At 53.0% G+C, this 23,877-nt stretch overlaps 8 protein-coding genes and 1 non-coding gene across 9 annotated transcripts; 2 read left to right on the top strand and 7 right to left on the bottom strand.

Annotated features, from left to right (window-relative positions):
• Window positions 1-581: 581 nt before the first annotated feature.
• Window positions 582-1,314, bottom strand: HD553DRAFT_344585 (uncharacterized protein; the record flags this gene model as incomplete). The annotated part of the gene is made up of 2 exons (XM_046183001.1): window positions 582-889; window positions 963-1,314. The coding sequence occupies 2 exons, from the start codon at window positions 1,312-1,314 to the stop codon at window positions 582-584; spliced, it is 660 nt and encodes a 219-aa protein (XP_046034273.1).
• A 182-nt stretch (window positions 1,315-1,496) lies between these two features.
• Window positions 1,497-3,208, bottom strand: HD553DRAFT_275666 (plasma-membrane choline transporter-domain-containing protein; the record flags this gene model as incomplete). The annotated part of the gene is made up of 7 exons (XM_046177915.1): window positions 1,497-1,758; window positions 1,822-2,005; window positions 2,069-2,276; window positions 2,339-2,486; window positions 2,549-2,698; window positions 2,760-2,896; window positions 2,960-3,208. 7 exons carry the CDS (start codon window positions 3,206-3,208, stop codon window positions 1,497-1,499), a joined length of 1,338 nt encoding a protein of 445 aa, XP_046034272.1.
• A 795-nt stretch (window positions 3,209-4,003) lies between these two features.
• Window positions 4,004-4,881, bottom strand: HD553DRAFT_105981 (uncharacterized protein). Its single transcript, XM_046176404.1, has 4 exons — window positions 4,816-4,881; window positions 4,556-4,732; window positions 4,299-4,482; window positions 4,004-4,231 (listed from the first exon to the last, which is right to left on the bottom strand). Exons 2-4 carry the CDS (start codon window positions 4,573-4,575, stop codon window positions 4,094-4,096), a joined length of 342 nt encoding a protein of 113 aa, XP_046034271.1. The 5' UTR covers window positions 4,576-4,732; window positions 4,816-4,881; the 3' UTR covers window positions 4,004-4,093.
• A 1,521-nt stretch (window positions 4,882-6,402) lies between these two features.
• HD553DRAFT_275799 (HCP-like protein) lies at window positions 6,403-9,212 on the bottom strand (the record flags this gene model as incomplete). The annotated part of the gene is made up of 10 exons (XM_046177925.1): window positions 6,403-6,975; window positions 7,034-7,176; window positions 7,241-7,398; window positions 7,476-7,827; window positions 7,895-8,042; window positions 8,109-8,216; window positions 8,283-8,504; window positions 8,584-8,786; window positions 8,887-9,028; window positions 9,102-9,212. The coding sequence occupies 10 exons, from the start codon at window positions 9,210-9,212 to the stop codon at window positions 6,403-6,405; spliced, it is 2,160 nt and encodes a 719-aa protein (XP_046034270.1).
• A 1,424-nt stretch (window positions 9,213-10,636) lies between these two features.
• Window positions 10,637-13,350, top strand: HD553DRAFT_316373 (uncharacterized protein). The gene is made up of 12 exons (XM_046180617.1): window positions 10,637-10,729; window positions 10,805-10,878; window positions 10,960-11,019; window positions 11,088-11,473; window positions 11,582-11,653; window positions 11,743-11,803; window positions 11,889-12,263; window positions 12,357-12,448; window positions 12,522-12,733; window positions 12,801-12,875; window positions 12,944-13,033; window positions 13,101-13,350. Exons 1-12 carry the CDS (start codon window positions 10,690-10,692, stop codon window positions 13,307-13,309), a joined length of 1,746 nt encoding a protein of 581 aa, XP_046034269.1. The 5' UTR covers window positions 10,637-10,689; the 3' UTR covers window positions 13,310-13,350.
• HD553DRAFT_316372 (uncharacterized protein) lies at window positions 13,351-16,120 on the bottom strand. Its single transcript, XM_046180616.1, has 7 exons — window positions 15,248-16,120; window positions 14,712-15,147; window positions 14,537-14,640; window positions 14,372-14,471; window positions 14,231-14,306; window positions 13,908-14,160; window positions 13,351-13,836 (listed from the first exon to the last, which is right to left on the bottom strand). The coding sequence occupies exons 1-7, from the start codon at window positions 16,058-16,060 to the stop codon at window positions 13,435-13,437; spliced, it is 2,184 nt and encodes a 727-aa protein (XP_046034268.1). The 5' UTR covers window positions 16,061-16,120; the 3' UTR covers window positions 13,351-13,434.
• A 240-nt stretch (window positions 16,121-16,360) lies between these two features.
• Window positions 16,361-17,963, top strand: HD553DRAFT_275766 (homoserine dehydrogenase; the record flags this gene model as incomplete). Its single annotated transcript, XM_046177923.1, has 7 exons — window positions 16,361-16,616; window positions 16,685-16,932; window positions 17,018-17,143; window positions 17,236-17,546; window positions 17,628-17,699; window positions 17,774-17,843; window positions 17,916-17,963. 7 exons carry the CDS (start codon window positions 16,361-16,363, stop codon window positions 17,961-17,963), a joined length of 1,131 nt encoding a protein of 376 aa, XP_046034267.1.
• A 1,486-nt stretch (window positions 17,964-19,449) lies between these two features.
• On the bottom strand, window positions 19,450-19,539 carry HD553DRAFT_t92. The gene has a single exon. It is a non-coding gene; the product is annotated as a tRNA-Arg (tRNA).
• Window positions 19,540-20,248: 709 nt separating this feature from the next.
• HD553DRAFT_351862 (uncharacterized protein) lies at window positions 20,249-22,810 on the bottom strand. Its single transcript, XM_046183650.1, has 4 exons — window positions 21,271-22,810; window positions 21,003-21,181; window positions 20,793-20,928; window positions 20,249-20,712 (listed from the first exon to the last, which is right to left on the bottom strand). The coding sequence occupies exons 1-4, from the start codon at window positions 22,497-22,499 to the stop codon at window positions 20,409-20,411; spliced, it is 1,848 nt and encodes a 615-aa protein (XP_046034266.1). The 5' UTR covers window positions 22,500-22,810; the 3' UTR covers window positions 20,249-20,408.
• Between the last annotated feature and the right edge of the window lie 1,067 nt (window positions 22,811-23,877).

Here is a 23,877-nt window from a genome sequence, read left to right as displayed (position 1 = left end):
TGGAAGTTACAGCTCGTCAGCGGACTAGAATCGTATACAACCTCCCACTTTCGACAAAGAATTTACGCTTGCATGGCCCGGAGTTGTTTGCATTCTTTCGGAAAGTACAGGCTGCCATTGTCGGTGATAACCGTGCCGTCAATTCCTTCGCCTGCCGAAAGCGTAGATACAGTGGACATCTTCGGTCTAGCAATTGAATCACGGAAATGAAGAACGAAACTGCTTCCGGGCAGCGATTAAGAAGGTCTTCAAGCAGATACCACCCACGTCGCGGCCCAAGAGGGGCATATATGCCGACGTTGTCTGCCCCGATATCTCCCTGTCTTGCAGCGCTTAGCGAATTGCTTTTCTTCGACAAAGGAAACCCTTGCCGATCTGTCTTTGTGCCCAATCTTCCCAGCTGTCACGCATGAATCACTCCTTTCGTCCGAGTCGTGATCAGGTGACCAAGCCGTGAACACCACACAAGGCGTGACCGCTGAACATTCGAGATTCTTAATGGCCGCGTCGATGTCGTTACATGTCGTAATCAAGGTTCATCCGCCTAGTCCCAGGATTGTACAACCCGCTCATGGCGTCCCTCATACCTCCCCTGCCGGGAGCACCACCGTCATGCTCTTGAGCTTCTCTTGCCTCATCTCCTTTCGATCCTTCCTGACCTCCCTCCTCTCCGCCCTCGACGTCTGAACGTATCCCGTCTGCAGCTTGGCCTTGCGTCCCGTCTGAAGCCCGTCCACCGCCTGCCTGATTTCGGCGTTCAAAGCAGAGGTATCTAGTGGTGTCCATGACTCCTTGAGTCGCCCTCGGATGACGGTTTCTGGGATGATGGAGGTAGATGCTTCGGGAGTGAGGGATTTGCGAGCATTTCTTGTGGGGATCTTGGGTTGGCCTGGTTAGCGGCGAGGAGTAGGGACAAGTGAGCTTGCCGATCTAGCGAAATCTACCTCGGCACAACAATTCACCATTCCAGAACAACACTCCCCAAGCCTTGCCGTGTGGTCGACCGCCGGTGTGTTGAACCACAGCTTCCTCCTCGGCCAGTTCACCAAAGATGTCTCCATCGTCGTTGTCCTCCTCGAATTCGTCCTCCTCCCTAGGCTGCTCTTTAGCCTTGCCTTTATCTGCTACCGCCGACGCGACGATGGGCTTTCCGGCCTCATCCACCTGCTGGAATCGAAGCTTTGTTCGGGTGATCTTGTAGAACGAGTTGGGGTACTTGGTTTTCCAAGAAACAGGCTGGACGAGCTGTCCTTGACCGTATTTGGGCAGGCCTGCCAGAAGTTTAGGCAGAGTTGTTTTGGCAGTAGCGGACATCCCGAATGTACTATCGTCTATCCAGCAGCTGTAAGGGTGTGATAGTGGTGTTTGTCAAGTGGTCCGAGTGGACACGATACATCTAAAGTTCGAGCTTGATCACCTCAGTTCGAGGTTCACAAGGTCGATGATGCGCTTGTTCGAGCGATTGCGCTTTTGCTTGACACGCGTAAAATGATGTTTCACTTGTACATTTCGTTTAGATACACAATATGCTCAGCAGACATTGATATACAACTTGTACCGCATAATTCTAAGAGTATCACACAGCACTTTGTGCTAAGGGCTTCTCTTCCGTAAACTGTTTCGAAATACAAATCCGCGTTAGCATCAAAGGCGAGTATAGTGAAATGAACCAATTTCCTTACAGCTGCCTTGGCTTGCGTGCAATGGTCACCCTCGATAGCCTCGTCGATGGCAAGACAGATGAAGAGTGCGTCCGAACTGACAGTAAATGTGAGAATGAGCCAAAAACGACTGATGCGGTTGGCTCCTTGGGGTACTTACGCATCTCCAAGCACTCCCGCACATGCCCGTACAGCGAAGAAAGGCACGCCTCCGCACAGCAACGCAGCGAGCGGTGCGTGGCTCGCAGCTGACAATGCATGCGCTGCGTAGAGATACCCCACTACAGCCGTAGCGAGAGCGATCGTCGTTGAAGAGAGAGTTAAAAGCAATTTAATAAGGGTGTCTGTAGAAATGAGATACTGGTTCAGTCTGGCTTTCAAGGCATAACCTGAACGGTATCACTCACAGTCTAGCAGCCTAGAACCTTTCCGTCGTCCGGCCAGTCCGATAGCTCGTTTGGCGCTGGGCCAGAATGCTTCGCCCGTGACCCCAACGTAGATCAAGGCGTAGCCATTGACATAGTCCAACAGCCCTGAAAGCATAACGATGACAGGGGAAATCGCCGCGACCAGGTCGACTGGTATCGGCAACATCCCTGACCTGGAGTTCAATGCCTGAGATAGATTTCCATCAGCATCCGTGATGCTGAACCGACTTTGATCGGAAAGAGCCTTACCCTGCGCAACTCGATGGCAACACGGCCCAGGAAACGCATCACGGCGACGATCAAAGAGCTGAGGCAAATCGAGCCCAGGCTTGGTCCCGTGGCCCGGTGGATGGCGGCGACAGTCAGATCAACCGTAGCAGGGGGGTCTCGATCGTTACTTGAAGACCGGAGCGATTTGATTAGCGTCTATTACTCCCACAGCGGAAAAACTCTACTTACCGGTGAAAGTACCACTCGCTGATCACAGCAGCGGTAACAACTCGCCCAACCCCCTTGACAACGACCCATGTCCAGAGCCAGAGCAGGGAGACCACCACGATTAAAATGTCCGCGTATGGCTTGACGTGCCAAATGTAGGTGTTCTCGCGGCTAGAAGGATCGGTCGTGACAGTCAGCCAGAGGCCTACTTCTCGCCCGTCATGAAACTCACGGGTGTCGGTAGTACCCGATTAGTAGCAACCGGAGGAGTAGCGTAAGGTAAGGTATGGAAAGCACCGCGAAGACCATGAGCAGTGCGGGAGTGAGCAGTAACACTGGCGGATGATCCAGCAGGAATGAAGAGGACAGCTAAGAAGACCGATATGCTGAGCGGAGCTGAACTATACGCCTCAGTTCCGACTCGACACCCACCTCGACGACAGCAACCGTCCTTTCGAGCCTCTTTCTCCGCTTCCATACCATTCTTCCGAACAAGATAGCCAACGCGAACGGTACGAGGGCGAAAAGGCGCAAGCCTGTCGAGCTCCACCAACGTCCGCCTGGGTCTGCTGGACCTCCAATGTCGCTGTCATCCTCGAACGACGCAATGAAAGCCCACCACGACGTGACGCAGAGCATGAACGGTATCACGACAGCTGTTGCCTGTCGAATGATGACCATCAGCTCGATCGAAGGATCGCGCTTCGACAGAATGAAGCAGAATACTCACAACAAGGACGTGTCGGACGGTCTTTCGAAGTAGCAAAAGGAAGCCTAATGGAGCTGTAACTGCTACCAGTACCAGTATCGAGAGGAGCGGGATCATGTGCAAGAGGGTTGAAAACGGAGTGCGGTACCGGTTGTTCGGTTCCGGCAGGCTGGGTGTCGGAGTGAGCGTTGGCTGTCCACACGAGTTGGCACACTTTACTCAGCAGTCATTCGGTTGTTGATCCAGCGGGACTCACATCGGTAGCGCCCCATACGAAGCATAGACCTATCAAAACCCCGACAATACTGAATAACCAGAGAGCGAGCCATAAAGGATCTGATAAGGAGAAGTGTTAGGTATGGACCCCCAGGTGATTATCGATACGTCTCGGTCAGAGGGTCCCAACTTACCGTTGTACTTCGCAATAGTCTCCCTCCCATTTGCCCAATACCCCATCTTATCCTGTAACACCTCTAGCCTCGGTGGCAACTCCACGCCCTCTACCCCGAGCGCAATCGGATCGTGCAACCTTCTGGGATCATCAAATCCAGCATCGGACAGACTGTCCTCGTCCCCCGACGACCCGATATCGTCGTCACCATAAGATCCATCCGTAAAGCTCCCGGTTGAGGATGAAGTGATGGAGCTTCTTCGACCCGATCTCGATCGACTCCCATCTCCAATTGTATGGTTACGAAGCTGATGATGTGGGATCTCCGGAGAACTGGTATCTTGCAGCTTGCGGTCGGTCGAGATGGGCGAAGGGGTCAATCCCGATGCGTCCAACGGCGAAGGAGCTCGAGCGCTGGAAGGAAAGATACTTTGATGTGCCAACCATCCTCTCCGAGCCGCTGTGTTCATAGGAAGTTCGACGTGATCTTCGTGCTCTGGACCTGCAGACTCCACCATGGTCGCCCTGCCTTTCCCTTTCTTTCCCGGAGAAGACATCGGTCGAGGTGCAAGTATGGATGGATTGATAGTTGGAACACTCCCATCTGCGGCAGAGGCATATATGTATAATCAGTATTACTATGTGAGGAACACCTTGAAGACGTCACATACTGTCATCTTCGGGAGCCTCGAATAACAATGCTGAAGCGGTGGGCAGGTCCTCGGAAGCTTCAAGTTGAGGCAAAGACCCCGTTGAGGAAGATGCCAGATCATGCCTTTGATCGTGTCGAAAAGAAGATGGAGACATCGAACTCGAGGAAGCTGCATAAGGATCAGGCATATCGGACCGGAATAGCTACAGACGATCGGGACAATCGGACCTAAGCGACAGGCAGAGTCAAGACGGTAACGAAGCTTCGCCAGCTTACCGGTGCTTCCGTATCGTCATCCTGCCGCCTCCCTAGCATGCTCATCTTAGACCAATCTGGCATATCTCCCTATCAATGGTGAAGTTGTATCTGCTGGATTCCTGGGGATACAGTCTTGCTTTACAAAGGACGGTCGATAATGAGGCCGAGGAGGCGATGTTCTCGAGCCTGACCCGCCTGTGCGGTATGTCAACGGGTCGTATATTGGTAGACTGTGAATATCGATATCTTCGGTGGATAAAAGAAGTTGATGCTCGAACCTTAATCGACGTTTGATCGCAAGTCGAATCGCAATCAGTAAGCAGTAGCTCTCAATAAGCAACTCGATAGGACAGTGGTAGACGATCGGTGTTGTCCCTTTCGAGGTTGTCGGTCTCAAGCGACAAGTCAGGCGATAAGATTGCGTCACGCATGCGGTCACTATCATACGTATATAAATTAAAAAACAACCAATCTGTTTATCGGCAGGGTTCGATGCAAACGTATAACGCACTCGCCTTTTACTAGTGCGCTCCGTGTATTATGCCCTGATGCCGAGTTCGTATTTCTTTCTCCGCTAAAACGGAATTTTACCTTTTTTGCGCTCGGCACATTCCTCGCGCTCGCGTTTGCCTGTTTCATGATCGTTCAGTCTGTTTCATGATCGTTCAGTCCTCGGATCGAAATGTCCACGTTGTTTGTGGATTACATAGGTAATACTCCTCAAATGTTCGAGATCGTGGCAAACAGCTGGACAACGTACTACCACCAGAGTTATGGATCACTCGACATGGGGCAATGGAATTCTACAACTGCGCCGGGCTCCGGCTGTGAGTCGTTGTACACGGCTAGTGATCAAGTGATTTTCAGTTGCGATGACAATGGTAAAGTGATTCGCTTTTTCGTTGGACCCTCTCAACAGCTCAATTCGAGCATGACCTCAGCAAGAAGCCATGTTGGTGCATACCTGTTTCGCAAAGGTGTTTGTTCCATTACCAAAGAACTCCGCGACCGATGCGAATCGATGTTCTTGCAAGCGTTATATGATGTCCTGTGTAAAGATCAATAGCTCCTACGAAATGTGTAGCAGCAATATTGAACTCAATTCGTCCCAGGCTGAAGCGCGGCAAACTTGACGTACGATGCATTCTTTTAACACTTGAGGGTAGAAAGGCTGAGGCTACACGAATTTCTAGGCTCAGTCGTCGCGGTTTACCGGCACATGCGTGATGGCAAAAATATGACGGTCGTCTGTTATGCATGTGAGGGTCCCAGCTCTCAGAGTGTGGCCCTATGCTCATCCGTTTGGCAAGCACGTAATTGGTAGTACAGATGGAGTCCGCCCCCGCTCGCAGTATCCGTGCAGGACAAACATGGCGGAAGTTGAAAATCCACCTGGTTTATTGATCCGCCCGCGCAAAGACAACGGCTCGAGTCTCGACTGCGACTGGGCCTTCCCACACACGAGAACTGATAATGATCGAGCTCAAGAGGTTCTGTCACACCAGCACAGCGACCAGATCTGGATATTCAATATAGCATTGAACAAGAAGCGAGGAGATGCAGTGCTGCCTCCCATCACGCCCCCGCTTACCACACGGCAACGACAATTGCCTTTCGAATGCGAAATCGTCCGTCTTGACCGCGAACTTATTTCCAACCTCGTGGACCTGCAAACCATCGGTGTTTTTCGTCTCTGAGCGGAAATTGGCCTGTCTCTGTTCCCGAACGTCCAGGTGTCGATAGAGCCACTGGCTGGTTTCGTAAACGGACATCATCACAGGAGCCACTCGTCGAATCGAAGATGGAAGCGAGATGGTATGGGGTCCATAACAATGCAACGGTCGAATACAATACAACGGGAAACTCTATATCTGGACGGGTGCAGCTGGTACGAAACCTAAGGGAGCATTGGGATCTGCCCTGCGCTCCGCATCTGGCGGGACCTGTCCTCGAGCCCGTCGTTCTGCTTGCTCTCTCTCTTCGCGCTGTCGTGCGACACGACCTCGCCACCACATCAGAGTCGAGAAGCCAATGACAAGGAGTGCGATGGAGATGGTTTCCAAGAGGTCACCATCTTCAGAGCCATCCGCGCCTCCATCCATCCTCGAGTTTCTGCGCACGGTCCGACCCGTTTCCAGATAGTCGTCATATGAATCTTCCAGTTCATCCCGCTGTCTAGACCGTGCCCATGTAACCTCGTCCATCTCGTCCTCGATACTAGGCTGGCGATTGGCTTGTGCGGATTTCGAGCCAGGCAAACCGTCCTCGATCATCGGCTTGCGCAGGCCAAAGAGCGCTAGGTGCTTTTGTTTCCCTCCCGTCAGCTGAGCCCACCAGCTGCGAAGATACAGCTTGACGAGGGAGAGCATTACAGGCCATTCGGCTTCAGGATCCGTTTGAGAGCAAAGATCGTAATAGCGCTTGGCGAGGTGCCAGTCCTATGATGTCTCGAAGTTAGCTACAGTATTCAGGGCATGAAAGGCGAGCTCTAATCACCTGTGCTACGCCCAAACCGTTCTCATACATCCAACCTAGGTTCCAGAACGCTACAGCACTGGCTTGAGTGTCTGCAGCGCTCTGATACGAGCCCGCGGCCTTCTCATATCGGTTCTCTCCGTCTGTCACACCTATTCCTTGGTCTGCGGAAGGGATGAGCCTCGTTATAGCCTAGATGACTTTCCAACAAGGACAATCGAGACTTACAGTAGCAATCACCGACCTTGACGAGCGAATCGACATTCTGCTGACCAGCCGAGCGGATCCAGTGTACGAGTGCCGAGAGTGCCAGGTCTTGTGCGATATCCGCCTTGTCCGCAGGAGACAACGTATAGACCGATTTCGAAAGCTTGCCAGATTTTGAGCTGGATCGGCGGTTGACTGGAAGCCAAGCCGGCCATTTCAGCGAAAGGACCATTCACCAGTGGAGCGCTTGATCGACTCACCTTGATCCAGCAGGAACGCCACGTTGTTCTGAGCAATCTCGTAGCCCATCTCGCCCGCGATCCACCACCTGATGAGTGCGGTCGTCTTCTCTCCGCGCTTCCAAGCCGCGTCGGCCTCTCCCATCATGTCATAGTCCCAACTACCTCGTTCAACCATGCTCTTCAGGTATGAAACGGCGACGCCGCACGTACCCGTCTTTTTGGCCAGAGCCGGGTTCTCCAGCCTGGCAGCCTTGGCGTGAATCAAACCAAGGTGATAAAAGGCCTCGAACGGGTTACCATTCCCGAGCGCCCACGTATAGTGTGCCATCGATTTAGGTTCTCCTTCAACCTGGTTGTTCGAGGTGGCTGCAAGCGCAAGTCGCCCTCAGCACGACCATTCTTCGACGGATGCTTCACTTGGGCGGATGCTTACCTGCAAACTTCCCGAGGTGAACCTTGGCCTCGGCCAACTCCATCTGAGCAGCTGCCTGGAAGTACGCCTTTGCAGAACCGATGTTGATGGGCACTCCGAGTCCGTCTCTATACATGATGCCCAACAGGTTGTGACCTTCTTTCTCGCCCTGTGATCATCACGGCCTTGAATCAGGGAATTGCCCGGTAATTAGCAGCAACTTGTGTCGACTTACCAGATCCGACGACCGCTTGAGCCACATCCTTGCCATTACGAAGTCCTGCTCCACACCCTCTCCCCTCAAATACATTCTCCCTAGGTACGCCGCAGCGATCCCCGCCGGCTGTCTCAAAAGATGAGCCTCCTCGTCGGTAAGCTTACGCTTGTTCCAAGTCGCATCGAACCCAACGGGCAGACCGCCAGTCTTCGGATCCAGCTTCGGTACTTCAGGTCCCCAGTAGGCATGGGCGGCTCGAGTGAAATAGTAGCTCGCCAGCTTGTACGATTGTACCGTCTCGCCGACCGCCTCGGCTCCGCTGGCGACCCCTCCAGGTACAGAGTATACTGAGCCGACGTAATGTATCCGGCCGAGGATGACCGAGTATTCATGATGATTCCGATCCGAGTGGTACTATCATCCCGCCGGCTGGATGTCAGCGCCTCGTCGCGAACCCCTATGTATCCTGATTCTTAGGCACACTGTGACTCACCTGATAATACTGCAGTACATCGTCAAAGTTCTCGCCTCCGGCCAGACTATTGGCCGCCTTGATCGCCGGTCGTTTCGCCAAATGTCCCGTACTCGCGACTGAAGCGCCCATCCCGTAGACACCTCCTGCCAGGTCGGACAATCTCGTTGGGCTCAACGGTAATGTTTTGCCTCCAGGCGGGCCCGAGATGAAGTTCGCATAGGCTATCAAATCATGGACAGAAATCAGACAGACGGTTATCAGCCGAGCCGAACCAGATCACCTATCGCATTCCTATCTTTCCCCCTCCTATGTAAAACTCACCTTTGTGCGCCACGCTCTCGTACCAATCCAAAGACCGCATACAATCCTCCTTGACCCCGATGCCCATCCAATACCTGAATCCGAGGGTCATCTCTGCCTCGGGCAGCCCCTGGATCGCCGCGAAGGTGTAGTACAACAATGCCTGCCGTTCCGCCGATCTAGTCAGCGGCGGGATCATACGAGAATAGGAATATGCAGGCGTCTGAGGAACTCACCCGACTCTGATCTTGTTCCACGCCCTTCAAACCCGAGGCGTACAAGAACCCTAACAAGTACTGACTAGCCGCGTCCGAGGTGTTCTCGCTCATGTGCTGTAAATGCCGCATGATCATCGCGATACCCATCGATAAATACCCTTATTCTTCTTGCTACATCCGCGATCGATAGCTGGTCGGGAACAGGGGATGGGAAGACTCACCAGCAGAGAATTCAAAGCGTCTTCCAAATCCACCCGAGATCCTCTGGGCGGTAACAACCCAACCAACCCTCTCGCGCCCCAAGCGTTCCTCTGGCAGACCTCCTCGTCTTCCCCGTCCTTCTCCCCTAGGGAGGTTGGGGATTCTGTAGCTCTCCGAAGTAGTGTATGTAGACGGGCGGAAAGGACGGCTTCTTCCTTGGATGAAAGGTGAGGGGTCTTTATCCCTAAGTGTTTCTTTTCGGAGGATGAGAGGTAGTTTGAGGTATGCGCTGATGATGAGGAGGTTGAAGACGATGAAGACGATGAGGATGAGGATGAGGATGAGGATGAGGATGAGGATGAGGAAGAAGCGGAAGAGACGAGGTAGTCCAGGACAGTCGTCGGGAAATGCAGGGCTTGTCGTGAGAGTTTCTTCAGGGATTCTACGTCCCATCCCTGATCGTCCCATGAATAGGATGTTCAGATCGACATTAAGTACGTATACGTAAATCAAATGGAAAGTCATCAGCCACTCATGTTCGATACGAAATGATAGAGAGATAGGATAGAAGGTAAGGAGAGCAGACTGACCGATTCCAATACTTTCAACCCATCCACCCTTCCTTTCCTCTGCATGTACAGATGAGCGTCTTTTGAGAGGGACAGACGATCCATCAAGTCCAGAGCTTGGTGGTATGCTTGACAGGCTATCGGTTTCAAATCGAACAGAAGGTATCGGTATCGGAACCCGAATTGAGATAGATGGGAATCAGCGGTCGGCGGTATGTCAAAGGGAAGCCAGCGAGGTAAGGAACGATACATACCGCTAAGCTGATCAGCCGGTACCGTCTGATCGAGCGTAACAGAAGACGATACCATCATGAGCTACTGTTTGAATCCGTGCCTCTAGTCAATCTCAATCGATCAGACTTACTGACAAGTCTTCCATACCTTCGCTCGCCGAGGAGCTGGCCATCGCCGTCTGAGCAGCCAGGGTGAGGCATACCAGCGACCCGAGCGTGCGTCTGTTGGGTCCTCTTCTTCGGTGCTTCGAGGGCATGCTGGGCGACTGGTACTACTTCAATTATAGGCTAGGTGCAGCAGACGGTGCTGCTAAAATGATACGCAGGAATGTTGATGCGATGATGAGAACGAGTTCCACATCATCGTGCATCATCGTGATCGCTGAGGTTAGGATGATGATGACTCATCAACAATCACGTAGAAGCATCGCGACAACGATCACGTGACTCCTCCCACTTGGCTGCCGATCGATCGGAAGATGCCGACGACGAAGATATGGGATGATGATGGCGTAGGTCGTCTTCAGTTTTACGAAGAGACACAGTCGTAGACAAACCTCTCTACCGACCGTACAGACCAGCCCACACCCATACTCGTCAAGCATGGAAAAGCAAGAGAACAAGACAAAGGTCGTCATCGTCGGTGAGCACAATATCGCGTCAGAATCATCCTGCGATGAATCTGACCTGGAAGTCTTGTGTCTCTTGCATTCGATAGGTGCCGGTATTGGAGGAGTGGCCACAGCAGCTCGGCTCGCTCATGCAGGATTCGATGTCGAGGTCTACGAAAAGGTGGGTTTGAGTCTTGTTTGATTTTGTTGAGCGATCATGCGTTCGATACTGACGTTGTCGCATCTCCTTGTCTGACCGTAGAACGACTTTTCAGGGGGAAGATGTAGTCTGATCCATCATGATGGGTATCGGTTTGACCAGGTGCGGTGCTTTTACCGACTTTTTTATCTTTCACTAGTCTAAAGCCCCAGTTCTATACCATCTCGCAGGGCCCCTCGCTCCTCCTCCTCCCTTCCCTCTTCCGGGACATCTACACCGACCTCTCCACCTCACTTCCTGCCCACCTCGACCTGATCAAATGCGAACCCAACTACGTCATCCACTACCACGACGGCGAATCCATCACACTATCCACCGACCGAGCTAAACTCCGGGCCGAGGTGGAGAGGTTCGAAGGCCCAAGGGGTGGGAAGGGCTTGGAAGGGTTTCTCAGCGAAGCGGAGACGCACGCCCAGCTTTCGCATGAGCTGGTATTGAGCAAGACGTTCAATTCGTACCTCTCCCTTTTGAGGCCGTCGTTCTTGGTGAACGCGATCGCGTTACACCCTCTAGAGAGTATTTGGAGCAGGACGAGCAGGTATTTCAAGACTGAACGGTGAGTCACCCCACCTTTTTTGCTTCACAATGCAGGATAGATAGGCTGACTGCGTATTACCGTCTGGGATCATCGTTGACGATGGAATCTGTTCGTACGGTCGCGTAGGATGAGACGGGCGTTCACGTTCTCGAGCATGTACCTGGGGATGAGCCCTTTCGAGGCTCCAGGGACGTATAGGTCAGTCACAGCCGCTCACATGTTACCCGGTTCCAGCGAATCCTTTTGGCTCATGTTACCTGGGGTCTTGGTTTATCGGTCTGGAACAGTCTCTTGCAATGGACAGAGACGGTGGAAGGGATCTGGTACCCGAGAGGAGGGTTTCACAAGGCGAGTCCCATGCTGCTTCTATTCGAGCGCGAATATCGCAGCTAAAACACTTAATTCAATTCACGGTATAATCAACATGAATCAGGTCGTCGAATCGCTCCAATCCATCGCCGAATCACATGGGGCCAAGTTTCACTTTTCCAAACCCATCTCACACGTAGCCACCGATCCTACCGGTCAACGCGCCAACGGGATCTACCTGGCATCTCCCGACAACGAAAAGACCGAGTCCAAGACGAAAATCACCGCCGACATCGTCATCGTCAACGCCGACCTCGCTTACGCACACAACAACCTCTTTCTCAAAGACGGGCAGAGCGAAGATAGGAAGAAGGGCGAGTTGAAGGAACCTCGGTTGGCGAAATCGTTGAGGGGCAAGAAACATAGTTGTTCGAGCATCAGCTTTTATTGGGCGATGGATCGGGTCTTGGAGAAGCTCAAGGCGCATAACATCTTCTTGGTAAGTTTCCAGGTTGTTTCATGGGCTTGGCCTGGTGGTTCGGACAGGAAGATGCTGATTCGGACCGGCTGGACCGGCTGGGTGTACAAATAGGCGGAGGAGTACGAAGAGTCGTTCGACGATATCTTCAAGAAGAGCGATATGCCGCGCGAACCGTCTTTCTATGTCAATGTGCCGTCTAGAATGTGAGCCTGAGGTATGGTTGTGAATGTCAAGATCGGGATATTGCGACTTACTTTCTCGATCGGAAAACTATAGCGACTCGTCCGCCGCCCCGGAAGGTAAAGACGCCATTGTCGTGCTCGTCCCCATCGGTTCCCTCTTGGTCGAGGAACACCGCACGGAAGAAGACTGGACCGGATTGGTAGCCGAGGCCAAGAAACAGGTCATCGAGGTCATGGAAGGTCGACTGGGAATCAAGGGGATGGCCGACATGATTGTTTGGGAAGAGGTCAACACGCCAGTGTCTTGTGGGTGGCTCTGGTCGCAGATAATAGGTTTTCCGGTTGCAGAAGGCTTATCGGGCGATGATTGCAGGGAGGGACAAGTTCAACCTGACACATGGATCGATTCTGGGCATCTCGCACGACTTTTTCAACGTCTTGTCATTCCGTACGTGAAGCCGAGTATGGACCGGTACAGGCAAATATGGTGCTGAGTTTCTGCGCCGGTTCTGACAGGTCATCAAGCTCGGCATCCGTCTGTATATAACGCCTACTTTGTCGGGGCAAGCGCACACCCAGGGACCGGTGTACCGATCGCATTAGCAGGCAAGTCCGGCGATATAGACAGGCCTGATCATCCCATTTTTCTGATCAAGACTGCATTCTCAAACAGGGTCCAAGCTGTGTCTCGAGACGGTGTGCCAGGATCTAGGGGTACCACTTCCCGCCTCTTATAACGTGAAAGGCTATAAAGCGAACAGTTGGCTTGATATCCGGGAAGGCAATCAGCTGTGGTATGTCCTGGAGGCGTGGACGAGCACGATCTTGCTGTTGTTGGTTGGGATCGTTCTGGGGGTCTCGCTGGTTTGCGGTAGACTATAGGTAGACGAGTCTGTATTGTATCGACCTGGCCAGTCATCAGGTGTGGTCTTCATGTGTTTAGACTTTGTGCGCTTGAGGTATAGATGTACAACATGTGTGTGTCAGAACCGCCGGTCTGCCGGGTTCTACCGACGTGGGCCTGGCAGGTCGGGGCTCAACAGTGAATGCCCAGGCGGGCTCAACATCCCTTCCGACGCTCTCGGACTCATAGGTATCAGACCGATGCTATTACCAGAGGCGTCGCGACCACTTCCCTTTCGACCGATGCTACCGACATACGGTGGACTCCTCATGCCACCAGCCTGAGTCGACGTCATGGACGCAGTCGAATATGTCCGTGATCGCGCAAAGCCAAACAGACCGCCGCCTGGTGTTGTCGCTCCACGCTCTGTGGCGGGTGTACCCGGATGGATGGATCCTGGTGGTGAGTGCGGTGAGCCGTGAGACGAAGATGGGTTCGAGTCTTGCGGCTTTTGTCCCTGTGCCGCTTCTTTGAGAAGAAATTCGACAAAGAGGTTGGAAAACGACTGCAGACAGATGTGCAGGCGAGTGTATCAGTCACAATATCAGTCGCGACCCGCAAACACCTCAGCCTTACCTCATTATACGTGTCCGGTGCATTCTCCTTCTCTTTGCCCTTGCCATCCGACTTGGCAGGACTTCCTGTCTCGCTCGTCTTTCTTCGCAGACCGCTCGGTCCCCCTCCCCCTCCTACGCGTTGCAGACCCGCTTTTTCTCGCTCGCCATCTTCCCATGAAAGAATGGTCGCCAGTAGTGACAACATTTCGAAACGCTTCGGGTCCGCTCGAGGCGTCACGATGAATTGCAAGAGAATGTTCGTAACGAGACGTCTGTGCAGGAAGGCGGGGAGGAGGAAGTCAATCGCAGCCGACAACTTCCGAGGTTGGCGATGAGACTTACCGGTCAACGTTCGTCTCTGACGTGTTTCTTCTCAGTCGTCTCAACGCCTCTGTTAGATGCTCCTGCATTACCACAGCTGCCGCATCATAACGATGTCAGTCCCTAGTAACTCTCCTCAAAAACTTGTCCGAGCCCACTTACAGTCATGCCTCAGCTTCCCGATCATGGCCGTCTTGTCCTTGAGTTCCTTGTCCAACTTTGCTGATCGGCCCGCATCATTCTGCAAATTCGACAAGCGATTCTGCAGGTCGACAAAATTGAGTCAGTCGCGAGATGTCGAATGAGCATAAGGGTGAGGGCGCTTACCTCGGCATCGGCAGCTCGCGATTTGTACTCTGCTAGCGAAGAGGCGGCAAACCGAAGTTGACTCTCCAGCTCGTTGGTAGCCTGAGCGATCTCCAAATCCTTGGCTATCGATCGCCCCTCAACTGTCCGTCAGCACCTGATTTCGTGGAAGCAGACTCGAAGCTTCGCAACTTACCCCCCTGAAACTCCCCCAAGACTTCCTCCAGATTACTCGCCCGCTTTTCTTCCCTCCTCCACCCATCCTCAGCCGCATTCCGCCTCTCCTCCGCTTCGATCAACTTCCTCTCCATCCCCCGTCTTTCCTCTTCTAACCTTTCCCGTTTCTCCCTCTCCCTCCCGGCCTCTTCTTCCCATTCTTCCCGCTCCATCCTCACCCTCTCCAGATCACCTCGCAGTTCCCTCAACTCCCGGGTCAAAGCGACGACATCGCTAGAATCTTGTTCGTTCTTCTGTTGGTTCTCTAATCGGAGCTGAGAGAGCTGGGTGTCTAGGGAAGCGTTCTCCTGAGAGAGAGAAGCGAGCTCCGACTGGACGGTTGTCACCGTAGCTTGGGTCGCTTGGAGATCGGTCGTCAATTGGTTGATCAAGACTTCTCGGCGATCGAGTTCTTCCTGGACAGGTCGACAATCGAATGACGACCGGGAACATCAACCTCATATTCGACACAACCTCGCCGATCCACCGATCGACCAGCCAGAGAAAAGCACTCACGGCATCTTCCTTCAACTTCTCTCCCAAGCTATTCCGCATAGCCTGCAATTTCCCCAAGAGCGTCCTATACTGGGTGGACAGGTGTTCCTTTTCCCGTACAGTCTGAGCCAACTCGGATTCCAGTGCTTGTATCCGGTCTTGCTCCTGATCCTCATCATCCCCCTCTGATTCTTCTTCCCCTGCCTCGTCTCCTTCTGCTGCTTCGCCGTTGTTGTCCTCGGTCTCGGCTTCGACTTCAGCTTCGCGTATACGTTGGTCAACGTCAGCCGTGACAGATGCATCTTCCTGGCGTGCCACCGTATCTTCCTGAGTATCAGTTTGCGCTTCCTTCTCTTCCGTCCCCGTCGATTCAGCTACGACACCCTCAGCAGGTGATGATGCCGCTTCTGGCACGGGATCGATACCGCCAACACCATTTTTCACAGCTTCCGCAGTCCCGTCGACTGGCGATGATTTCGTTGTCTTATCCTCGTTGTCTGCTTGTGCTCCTGTGCTCTCATCGTCCGCATGGTGACCTGCCGTACCGTTGACCTTTGTTGGTTCCTCCAATTCGTCCTCTTCATTCGCAGCCTCCACCTGCTGTGAAGAGCGTGTTTCAGAGGTAGCATCCGCCGTCACTGTCCCCTCTACCTCGACAGCCTCCTTCTCCTCTACTGTTGTTTCCTCTGTCTTCACCTGATCCTCTCCCTGTGGCTCATCCTCTTCACCCAGCTTGCCCTGCGGTTCTGGTGAAGCTGGTCTAGACGCTCCCGGCTCGCGATTGGGCGTTTTGGTACCCGATTTCGAGCGTTTGGCGTTCGATTTCTTGGCCATCTTCTTGGCCTCCGAGCATGAGCTCTCTATAGGCTATGGTTCGAGCTGATAACAAGGCTGTCGAGGCTGTGGAAGAAGGAGTTGCCAGGTACTTGAGGGTGTAGTTTGACACGATGACCACTTTGGAGGTCGCCGAGCTCGCTGGGGTCGAGCGGAAGCAAATTAGGAGGAGCGACCTCGAGGAGGAGGGGGTTGTCAACTTGTTACAACTTCCTCCTACAAGTCGGTATGCTCGATAAGCTGAGGTCAAGCTATCACGTTATCAAAACCTCCTCGTGACAATAAACTATACCTGGTGAAATGTCTGGATCAGCCGCCCGTGTCGTACCCGTTGCCCTCGTCGGTCTCGGTGGAGTAGGAGCCGCCATCCTCTCCCAACTCTCTTCCCCGCCCTTGGCACAAAAGTTCAAGGTCGTCGCCATCGCCAACTCGAAAAAGTACCTCTTCAACAAGGACGGAGGGATCAAGAGTGATGGTTTCCTGGAACAGCTCAACAAGAGCGGGGTCGAGCTCGATGTACCTGGGTTGATCGGAAAGCTGTCGACTTTGGCGGATGGTGCGTTTCACCCGAAATTATGAGCGTCTTGACCTAGTGCTGATCATCGTACACTCGGGCGCTCGCAGGACCTGCCATCCTCATCGACTCGACCGCTACCGATACCTTACCCTCTCTCTACCCTACCATCCTCGGGATGAACATCCACTTGGTCACCCCTAACAAGAAGGGTTTCTCTTCCGGCCTCGAGCTGTATCAGAAGATCCAGTCTGCGAGCTACCCGAAGACGGGAAGCCTCGTTTACGGAGAGAGCACCGTCGGAGCCGGGCTTCCTATTCTCAGCAGTCTCAAGGATTTGGTAGAGACCGGTGATGAGGTACGTCCCGAACGTTTTGGATTAGACTCGAACTGGAGCTGATCTCAGGTTACTCGTCTCGTACACTGTGGTCACGACGTCGCAGATCATCAAGATCGAGGGCGTCTTCTCCGGTACCTTGTCGTACATCTTCAACGAGTTCAGCAAGGTCGAAGGTGGGGACGTCAAGTTCTCGGAGGTCGTCAAGATCGCCAAAGACAAGGGATACACTGTGAGCCCGTCGCGTTTCACCCGAAATATGGAAAGGGTGCTTTGGCGGACTAAGCCTTTGTTATTACATTGGATCGGTTGGAATGTTGATAGGAACCCGACCCAAGGGATGACCTCTCCGGCTCAGACGTCGCTCGAAAACTGACCATCCTCTCCCGTCTTCTCCCCGACTCGACCCTCCCTCACTCGACACTTCCCGAGGGATACGCTTCCCTTCCTACCCGATCGCTCGTCCCCGCCGCTCTAGCTGAGTGCAAGAGCAAAGAAGAATACATGGAGAGGCTCGAAGAGGGCGACGAGGAGATGAGCCAGTTGAGGGAAGAGGCTAGGAAGGAGGGCAAGGTCGTCAGGTTTGTAGGGATGATCGACGTGAAATCGGGCAAAGTCGAGGCCAAGCTGGAAAAGTGAGCATGGAATGTTGGTTGAATACTCAAGGAGGAAGGTTACTGAGATATTGAACCTTCTCGAATGTTATCGTTCACCAGGTACCCCTTCGATCACGCTTTCGCCACCGCCCTCCAGGGATCGGACAACATCATCTCTTTCACCACTAAGCGGTTAGTCTCGTCTGACCGGACCGTCCTAGTTCCTTCCGCAGTACTGAGCCTAAAACACTATCCTTCACTTGTAGATACTCGCCCCGACCCTTGATCATCCAGGGTTCGGGAGCCGGTGCCGACGTTACTGCCATGGGAGTGACCGTGAGTCGACTCTGATCTTATGCAGCCGAAATCCGACTGACCTGTGCGTTCACTGTTTGGCTGATGACGTAGAGCGACATGGTCAAGATTTACGAGCGAATGAGGCTCAAAGCTTGGTAGACGATGCGCTTCGACAGGCGACACAAAAGGTTACTGTACGGTAATATAGACGACGCAAGAGACAAACGTAATGGATACATGCTTGTGTTTCGACTGGGTCAGCGTTTGTGACTGCTCGCAGCGGACAACAGTCGAAGGGATGATACTAGCCTACTCCTGGAATGTTTGGCTAGTAACACAGGGTCCTTGCCGCGGTCTTGGTTCCATGGAATCACAGCGGGACACCTCTGGTTCTGAAGATCGTCCATAGTGATATTGGTGATCCCGCAATGCATAGCAAGGATCAATAAGAACGAGCCAATGTCGACGATTTGATTCTGGTCGTGTTTCATACTAAGAACCAAGTATGCGACCGCAATGGCACGGACGTGTTGGTTCCCTGGAGGAGATGGGTGAGAACTTCGATATACGCAAGCTTACGGTGTCTGATACCGCTGCTGATTAGAGTTTTTAGAGTACTACGTACTACTAGGGTGATCTGCGTACTCTACTGATTAACCGATTCCGCGATTCCCTCTGTCGCTGGTGCGCTGGTGCTTGCCATGCGGGGCGAGTGGTGTGTGCGAGAGCCACACGATCCGCAGTGCGCACGCCCTATTTCCGAAGCGGAAAGCAAGAGTTGTCGCCTTCCTCTACACAATATACGGTGCACGACAGTCGCCCCGTTGTGTGAACCGAGATTGAGTCTAGCAGCACTCCCGCCCAAGCACATGCGTGGTGACCCAAGCGATCACGATGATGAGGTGGAACTGCGGCTACTGGCCATGGTAATATTCAGCTACACCGCTAGCGGTAACAAGGAAACGCAAGACCATGCTCACCGAGACGAGTTGTTGTGGTATCACCCGGTTGATCCTAGTTGAACCGGATGGTTGTATCGATGTCATCTGAACGGTTGCAATGTTGATGTTGAGACACGATACGTGAGTTTGATGACGTCGATATATGCAGCTTATCAGCTTACAGTCTAATACCGCTGCTGATTATTACTGCCTTACTATGATTACTTGCTACTTGACTGACTGTTTGCTAGCTGGCTATAGCTGGTAACAAGCTAACAAGCGATAGTACGGCGGCAAGAGCGAGTGTGTGTGCGAGAGCCACAATCACTTGCTTGCCACATAGGTATATCTAAACAACTCGCAACGACCTCAAATCAACCTCCCATCACCCTCGCTTCTTCTCCTTTTCTCTCATCATTCGTTTATTGATCTAACTGACTACATCTCTTTTGATGTAATGTCTGTGTGATGCAAGCCCCCCTTAAGGATGGGAAGGGTTTATTAGGTGTTCCTTGAGAAGGGGGCGAGGTGAAAGACGATAGGAAGATAATGACTTGACTTTGAAGGTGGTGAGTTTCATGGATGTGTCAATCCCAAAGAAAGACCCATCATCCTTCCGCTTTGAAATGCACAGATCGAATGGCGGGAACTTGGGGTCATTCTCTTTGCTTGATACAAGAATTGTGCGAAAATGGCAAAAAGAGAGCGCAGTGCCGGGATCGAACCGACGACGCCAAGATTACTGGTGGATAAGACCATCGAAGTCTTATGGACTACCACTGTCCCAACCGCGCTTTGATGTGACTAAAAGCTTCACAAAATATATATAGAGTTTATCCAATCAAACATCGGCCTCAAACGGCGGTAGGGATAGTTTTGCCTCAGTCGTCATGGCCTGTATTTGAGCTGACCAGGCCTAGACCAGTTATGCCTGGATAGTCGCTTACAACATCCACCGTCCGCCATTCGCATTTGCAAAACATCATGTTGGTGAAAGAAAGATACTTCGAGTCACCGCGCGACCGTTCCAAGCGCTAGCTAAAACCATGTTGAATCGATCATCTCCTGCTTGCAAGGCGAAACAAGCGGCTGGTCGGGCGAATGCTACCGACCTAACACACTCGCAGCATTAGGGATGGGTTTCGAAGTCAGTAGCGAGAAATTTCGTTCGAAGGTGGGTATACGCCACAACTAACCAACGCGTCGGGGGAGGCAAAAGTTAGGCGACCTCCTGACGAAACGCGAGCTTGAAATCGAGACTACGGGACTTAATTCGTCTTACAACTTGCGCAAACTGCCCTTCCAGTAGCCAACAATAGCGAGACTCATTCCAACAATACTATCCTGTCCTCGCCTGTCTTACGTTGCCCCATTTTTCTTCGTTCAAGACCACCTTTACCTACAATGGCGATACCCACATTTTCGGTTACCGCTTGAGCCGTTAGCGACGGGATTCAAGACAGCCCTCGCGACTTAGAGCCTCAACCCCTCGATTCCGATGGTATGCAACGACATTATATAGTCCGGGTGTAGGTAAACGGCGAGCCTGCAGCTCACACCGTGAGGCAACTAGTAATATGCATACAACCAAGTAAAAATCCGAGCAATAAAGTGATGGAAGATTTCCGATGCAGAGATAAGTGAAAGTCCATAGCGCCCTTGTTCAGACCGACATTGCCATCGTGGCGACCAGGCTGACCACCACCCCCAATACTAAAGATCCCAACCCGACCCCCAACTTTCCCGTCGCCCCGCTCGTCGCGGCGCTGGCCAACTTGACGTCCAAGAACCCCGCCCCGCAACGATCGGTAAAGAGCAACAAGACGTCGGCGACCGTGTCCCCGAAACTAGGGCCGTAAGCCGATTTAGAGATATCGGAGCTGGTCTTGATTGAGGGAGCGGTAGCGTAGAGGTCGAGCAGGGATTTTGAGCATGCAGAGCAGGTGGGTTTTGTCGTTGAGGGTAGGCTAGTACACACAGGCCATTCTCTTGTCAATAAAATTAAGTCCACGTATGGTATGGACCGAACTACTCGCGCGAGACTCACGTATTACCACCAGGGATCGACCACAGATAAGCGTCGTCCGGTCGATCGGCCGACATGGCCTCGAGGTAACAATACGCTCCCGTCCCCTGATCCTGCAGACAAGCCGCTTGTTGCATCATGTCGTAAAACTGGAAGCCTGTGTCGATCCGGGTACGATTGTCAGTCCAGCTCGGTCATAGTCAGGCTTGCTTGAGATTGCTCAATACTCACCTCGATAGACGGATAAAGCTACCGTGTTCCCCTGTTGCAACTCTTGTCGGCAATTCCCCGGTTTGACCATCTCCTTGGCCATACTCTCGAAAAATGCCGAACATTCGTCCGTATCGGCGGTCGAGCCCGGATGACAGATCTGGGAGAGGGCCGGGTTGAGCTGGTCCGGTTGACGTATGCTGTAACGTCCCAAGTAGATGTTGTCAAGGTGCGAGAAGGGGATCAGTTTCCAGGGTTAGAATCGATCGAGAAAGACGAGATTGCTCACAGATCCGCCCAACTGGAACTCGACCCCAACAACAATCCGAACGGCTTACAAACCCCACCCTCACTCCCAACCCCACCCCCAACCCCTTTCACACCTGACCCGGCCATCTCCTCCGAAGTCAAGAACTCCGTGAGGAACGCCACACAACTGTTCGTCAACGAATAAGATAGTGTAGAGTCCAGCGGCATAGGGAAAGAATCTGCCAGAGGAAGTGCCGTAGTCGGTGCGGTGGGAAGGGGGGTGGATAAGTAGCCTGTGGTGGTGGTCGTGTTGCTGTTGTTGTCGGTGGTATTTATTTCAGCAGCGGTGATTGTCTCTACGGTGCCAGATCCATCGGGAACACCGGCACCACTTCCAGCCTCAGCCTGATCACCCTCCCCGCCCTCGGCTCTCCCGAAGAATTTGCCCCTCCTCCTCTTCCCCAACCCAGCTATATCCTGTTCATCCCCCTCCCTCCGCCTGCCCGTCTTTCCCATACCCACACCCGAATTCCGACCCAGGTCAGTTCGTGATGAGTCCTGAAGGAGATCATCCTCTATGGCGAGGCCGGAGAGGTGAGGGCGGACCGAACGGGCGGACAGAGAGAAATAGGATCTCAGTCCTTTTAGCCAGGTCAATGTCGATGTGGAGGACTGGTTGCGTTCTGAATCCTCCCCGGTTTCCTCTTGTGGTATGGAGATGATCGGCTCGGGGTGGAGGACCCCTACGTCCACATCCACGTGAATGTCCGATCCAGCATGCAACTTTGATGAGCTACTTGATGGTGTAGAGACGAACCCTAGTGCTGACCCGTAGCCTAGCCCGACGAGCTTGACTTCCTCTCCAACTTCAACCTCGTCGACCGGTATTGCCGGCCCGAAGGTGGTCTGTAAAGACGGAGAAGACGCCGGCGAGACCGAAGTAGAGCCGGCGGTCGACGACGACGATGATGATGATGATGTTGACCAACTCGGCGTCAAGAACCCCGACCCTGATCCTGACGCTGGGCTTGCTCCCAAACCCGAACCTAATCCTGATCCCGGTGTCAACCCCGGACTAGGGGTAGGACTGGCGAATACCGGTGTCGAGCACGGACTGAGGAGGGTGAGCGTGAGGAGGGTCGTACAGACCGTCAACGATAGTGAAGGGCGGGTCGATGAGGAAGACGAGGAGGAAGGATTTGAGGACGAGGACAAGGATGAGGTCGAGGAGGGAAGAAGGCGGGATTGACGGCGGTGGGAGATGGTCATCCTTCGACTCGTTATTGGTGCGACGTGTGCGAGGATAGCTATCGTGATGTCCGATTAAGAGCAAATCCAAGAGCACATCCGAGTTGCGATGACAGTTGTCTTGTGGACGTAGGTAGTTGAGATATCAAGCTGAGATCCAGGAAAGAGATAGTTCAAGAAGGTCGTCGATGATGATGATGATGATCAGAAGGAAGTTGTGTGAAGTGGACCGTGCGAGTGGGCGTGTGTTTGAAAGGAATGTACTGGAGATGGTGCCGTGTGGGGCGAGTGTACCTAGGTGTCTATATGTGCTATGTGTGTTTCAAGGAGAAGTAAGGAAGGACGATGGGAAGGTGAGAAGGTGAGAAGGATCGGAACGATGTCCCCCCATCAACAGGTGCATCAATCAAGGTGTGGTGTGACGCGCGACGAGTCTCAGGATCGCTTCGACCTCGAATATGATCCGCGCTTGTAAACAACCACCACCCACCCACGCACGCACACGAGCTTCATTTCGACCCCAAGCATCGGCTGGGGCCACCGACATGCTCGCATTTCTAACGCCAAAGGGATGTTGTAGACAATTCAACTGCCGCCTCGATGACCTGGCCAGCTGACCATCCACATGGCCCAGATCGGAAAGTCAACGTATGATCTCGCGAAGAAGGGCCAACGGGCTTGAAATCTCGTAGAACAATGTCTGGGTCACGTGACTCGTCTACGGGGCGACGAACACGATCGTCCTTCCTTGGTAGCTGCGTAGCTGATCATCGATAGTACCATGCCATGCACCGGGACAGAGGGTTGAGTTGGATGATGTCTCCTATATCTCCTAAATGTACCCCCCTATATATCCAATATAACATGCGACTCTAGGTCTTAGCAAGAGATTCGCGACTGGCCGACTGAACTTGCAGCAAACATAGCGATCGCGTTCTGTTCGCTGTCCGTCCTCCTGCATCGCTCCCGCCCAACTTTGACAATCCAATACAACAAATCATCCGTTTCCGCTCAAACGCATTGACGATTCCTGTATCTTTCACCATGATCATCGACTTTCGGACCTCTCGCTCCTCTTCGGACTCTACCACTCTAGCCACTCTAGTTCTTGTGCACGAAACAGCCCGTATTCTCCCTATCTGCTTGCGTTGGTTAACATCCATTTGCCATTTGACAATTTGACTCCAGTTCTCCCATATCGTTCCAATCCCGATGATCTCCTGGCTAGCCTGGCTCCTAGCTCCTGGAGAAGGAGGAGACTCCACCTCTCCCCCCCCCTCTGGAGGACCTAAGAATAGCTCAACCCCTCGGCAGAGCGTCCACGAATAGGCCTACCCTCTGGGGCTGATTACTCCCGCCTCGAGGGTGCTCCACTTTCCCTCACCTGATCACCAGGATT

This window comes from Filobasidium floriforme (genome assembly GCF_021052385.1).
Source record: "Filobasidium floriforme strain CBS 6241 chromosome Unknown HD553scaffold_20, whole genome shotgun sequence".
In the NCBI taxonomy this organism is placed as follows: Eukaryota; Fungi; Basidiomycota; class Tremellomycetes; order Filobasidiales; family Filobasidiaceae; genus Filobasidium; species Filobasidium floriforme.
The sequence above is the reverse complement of the archived record's forward strand: the minus strand, read 5'-3'. Positions and strand labels throughout refer to the sequence as shown.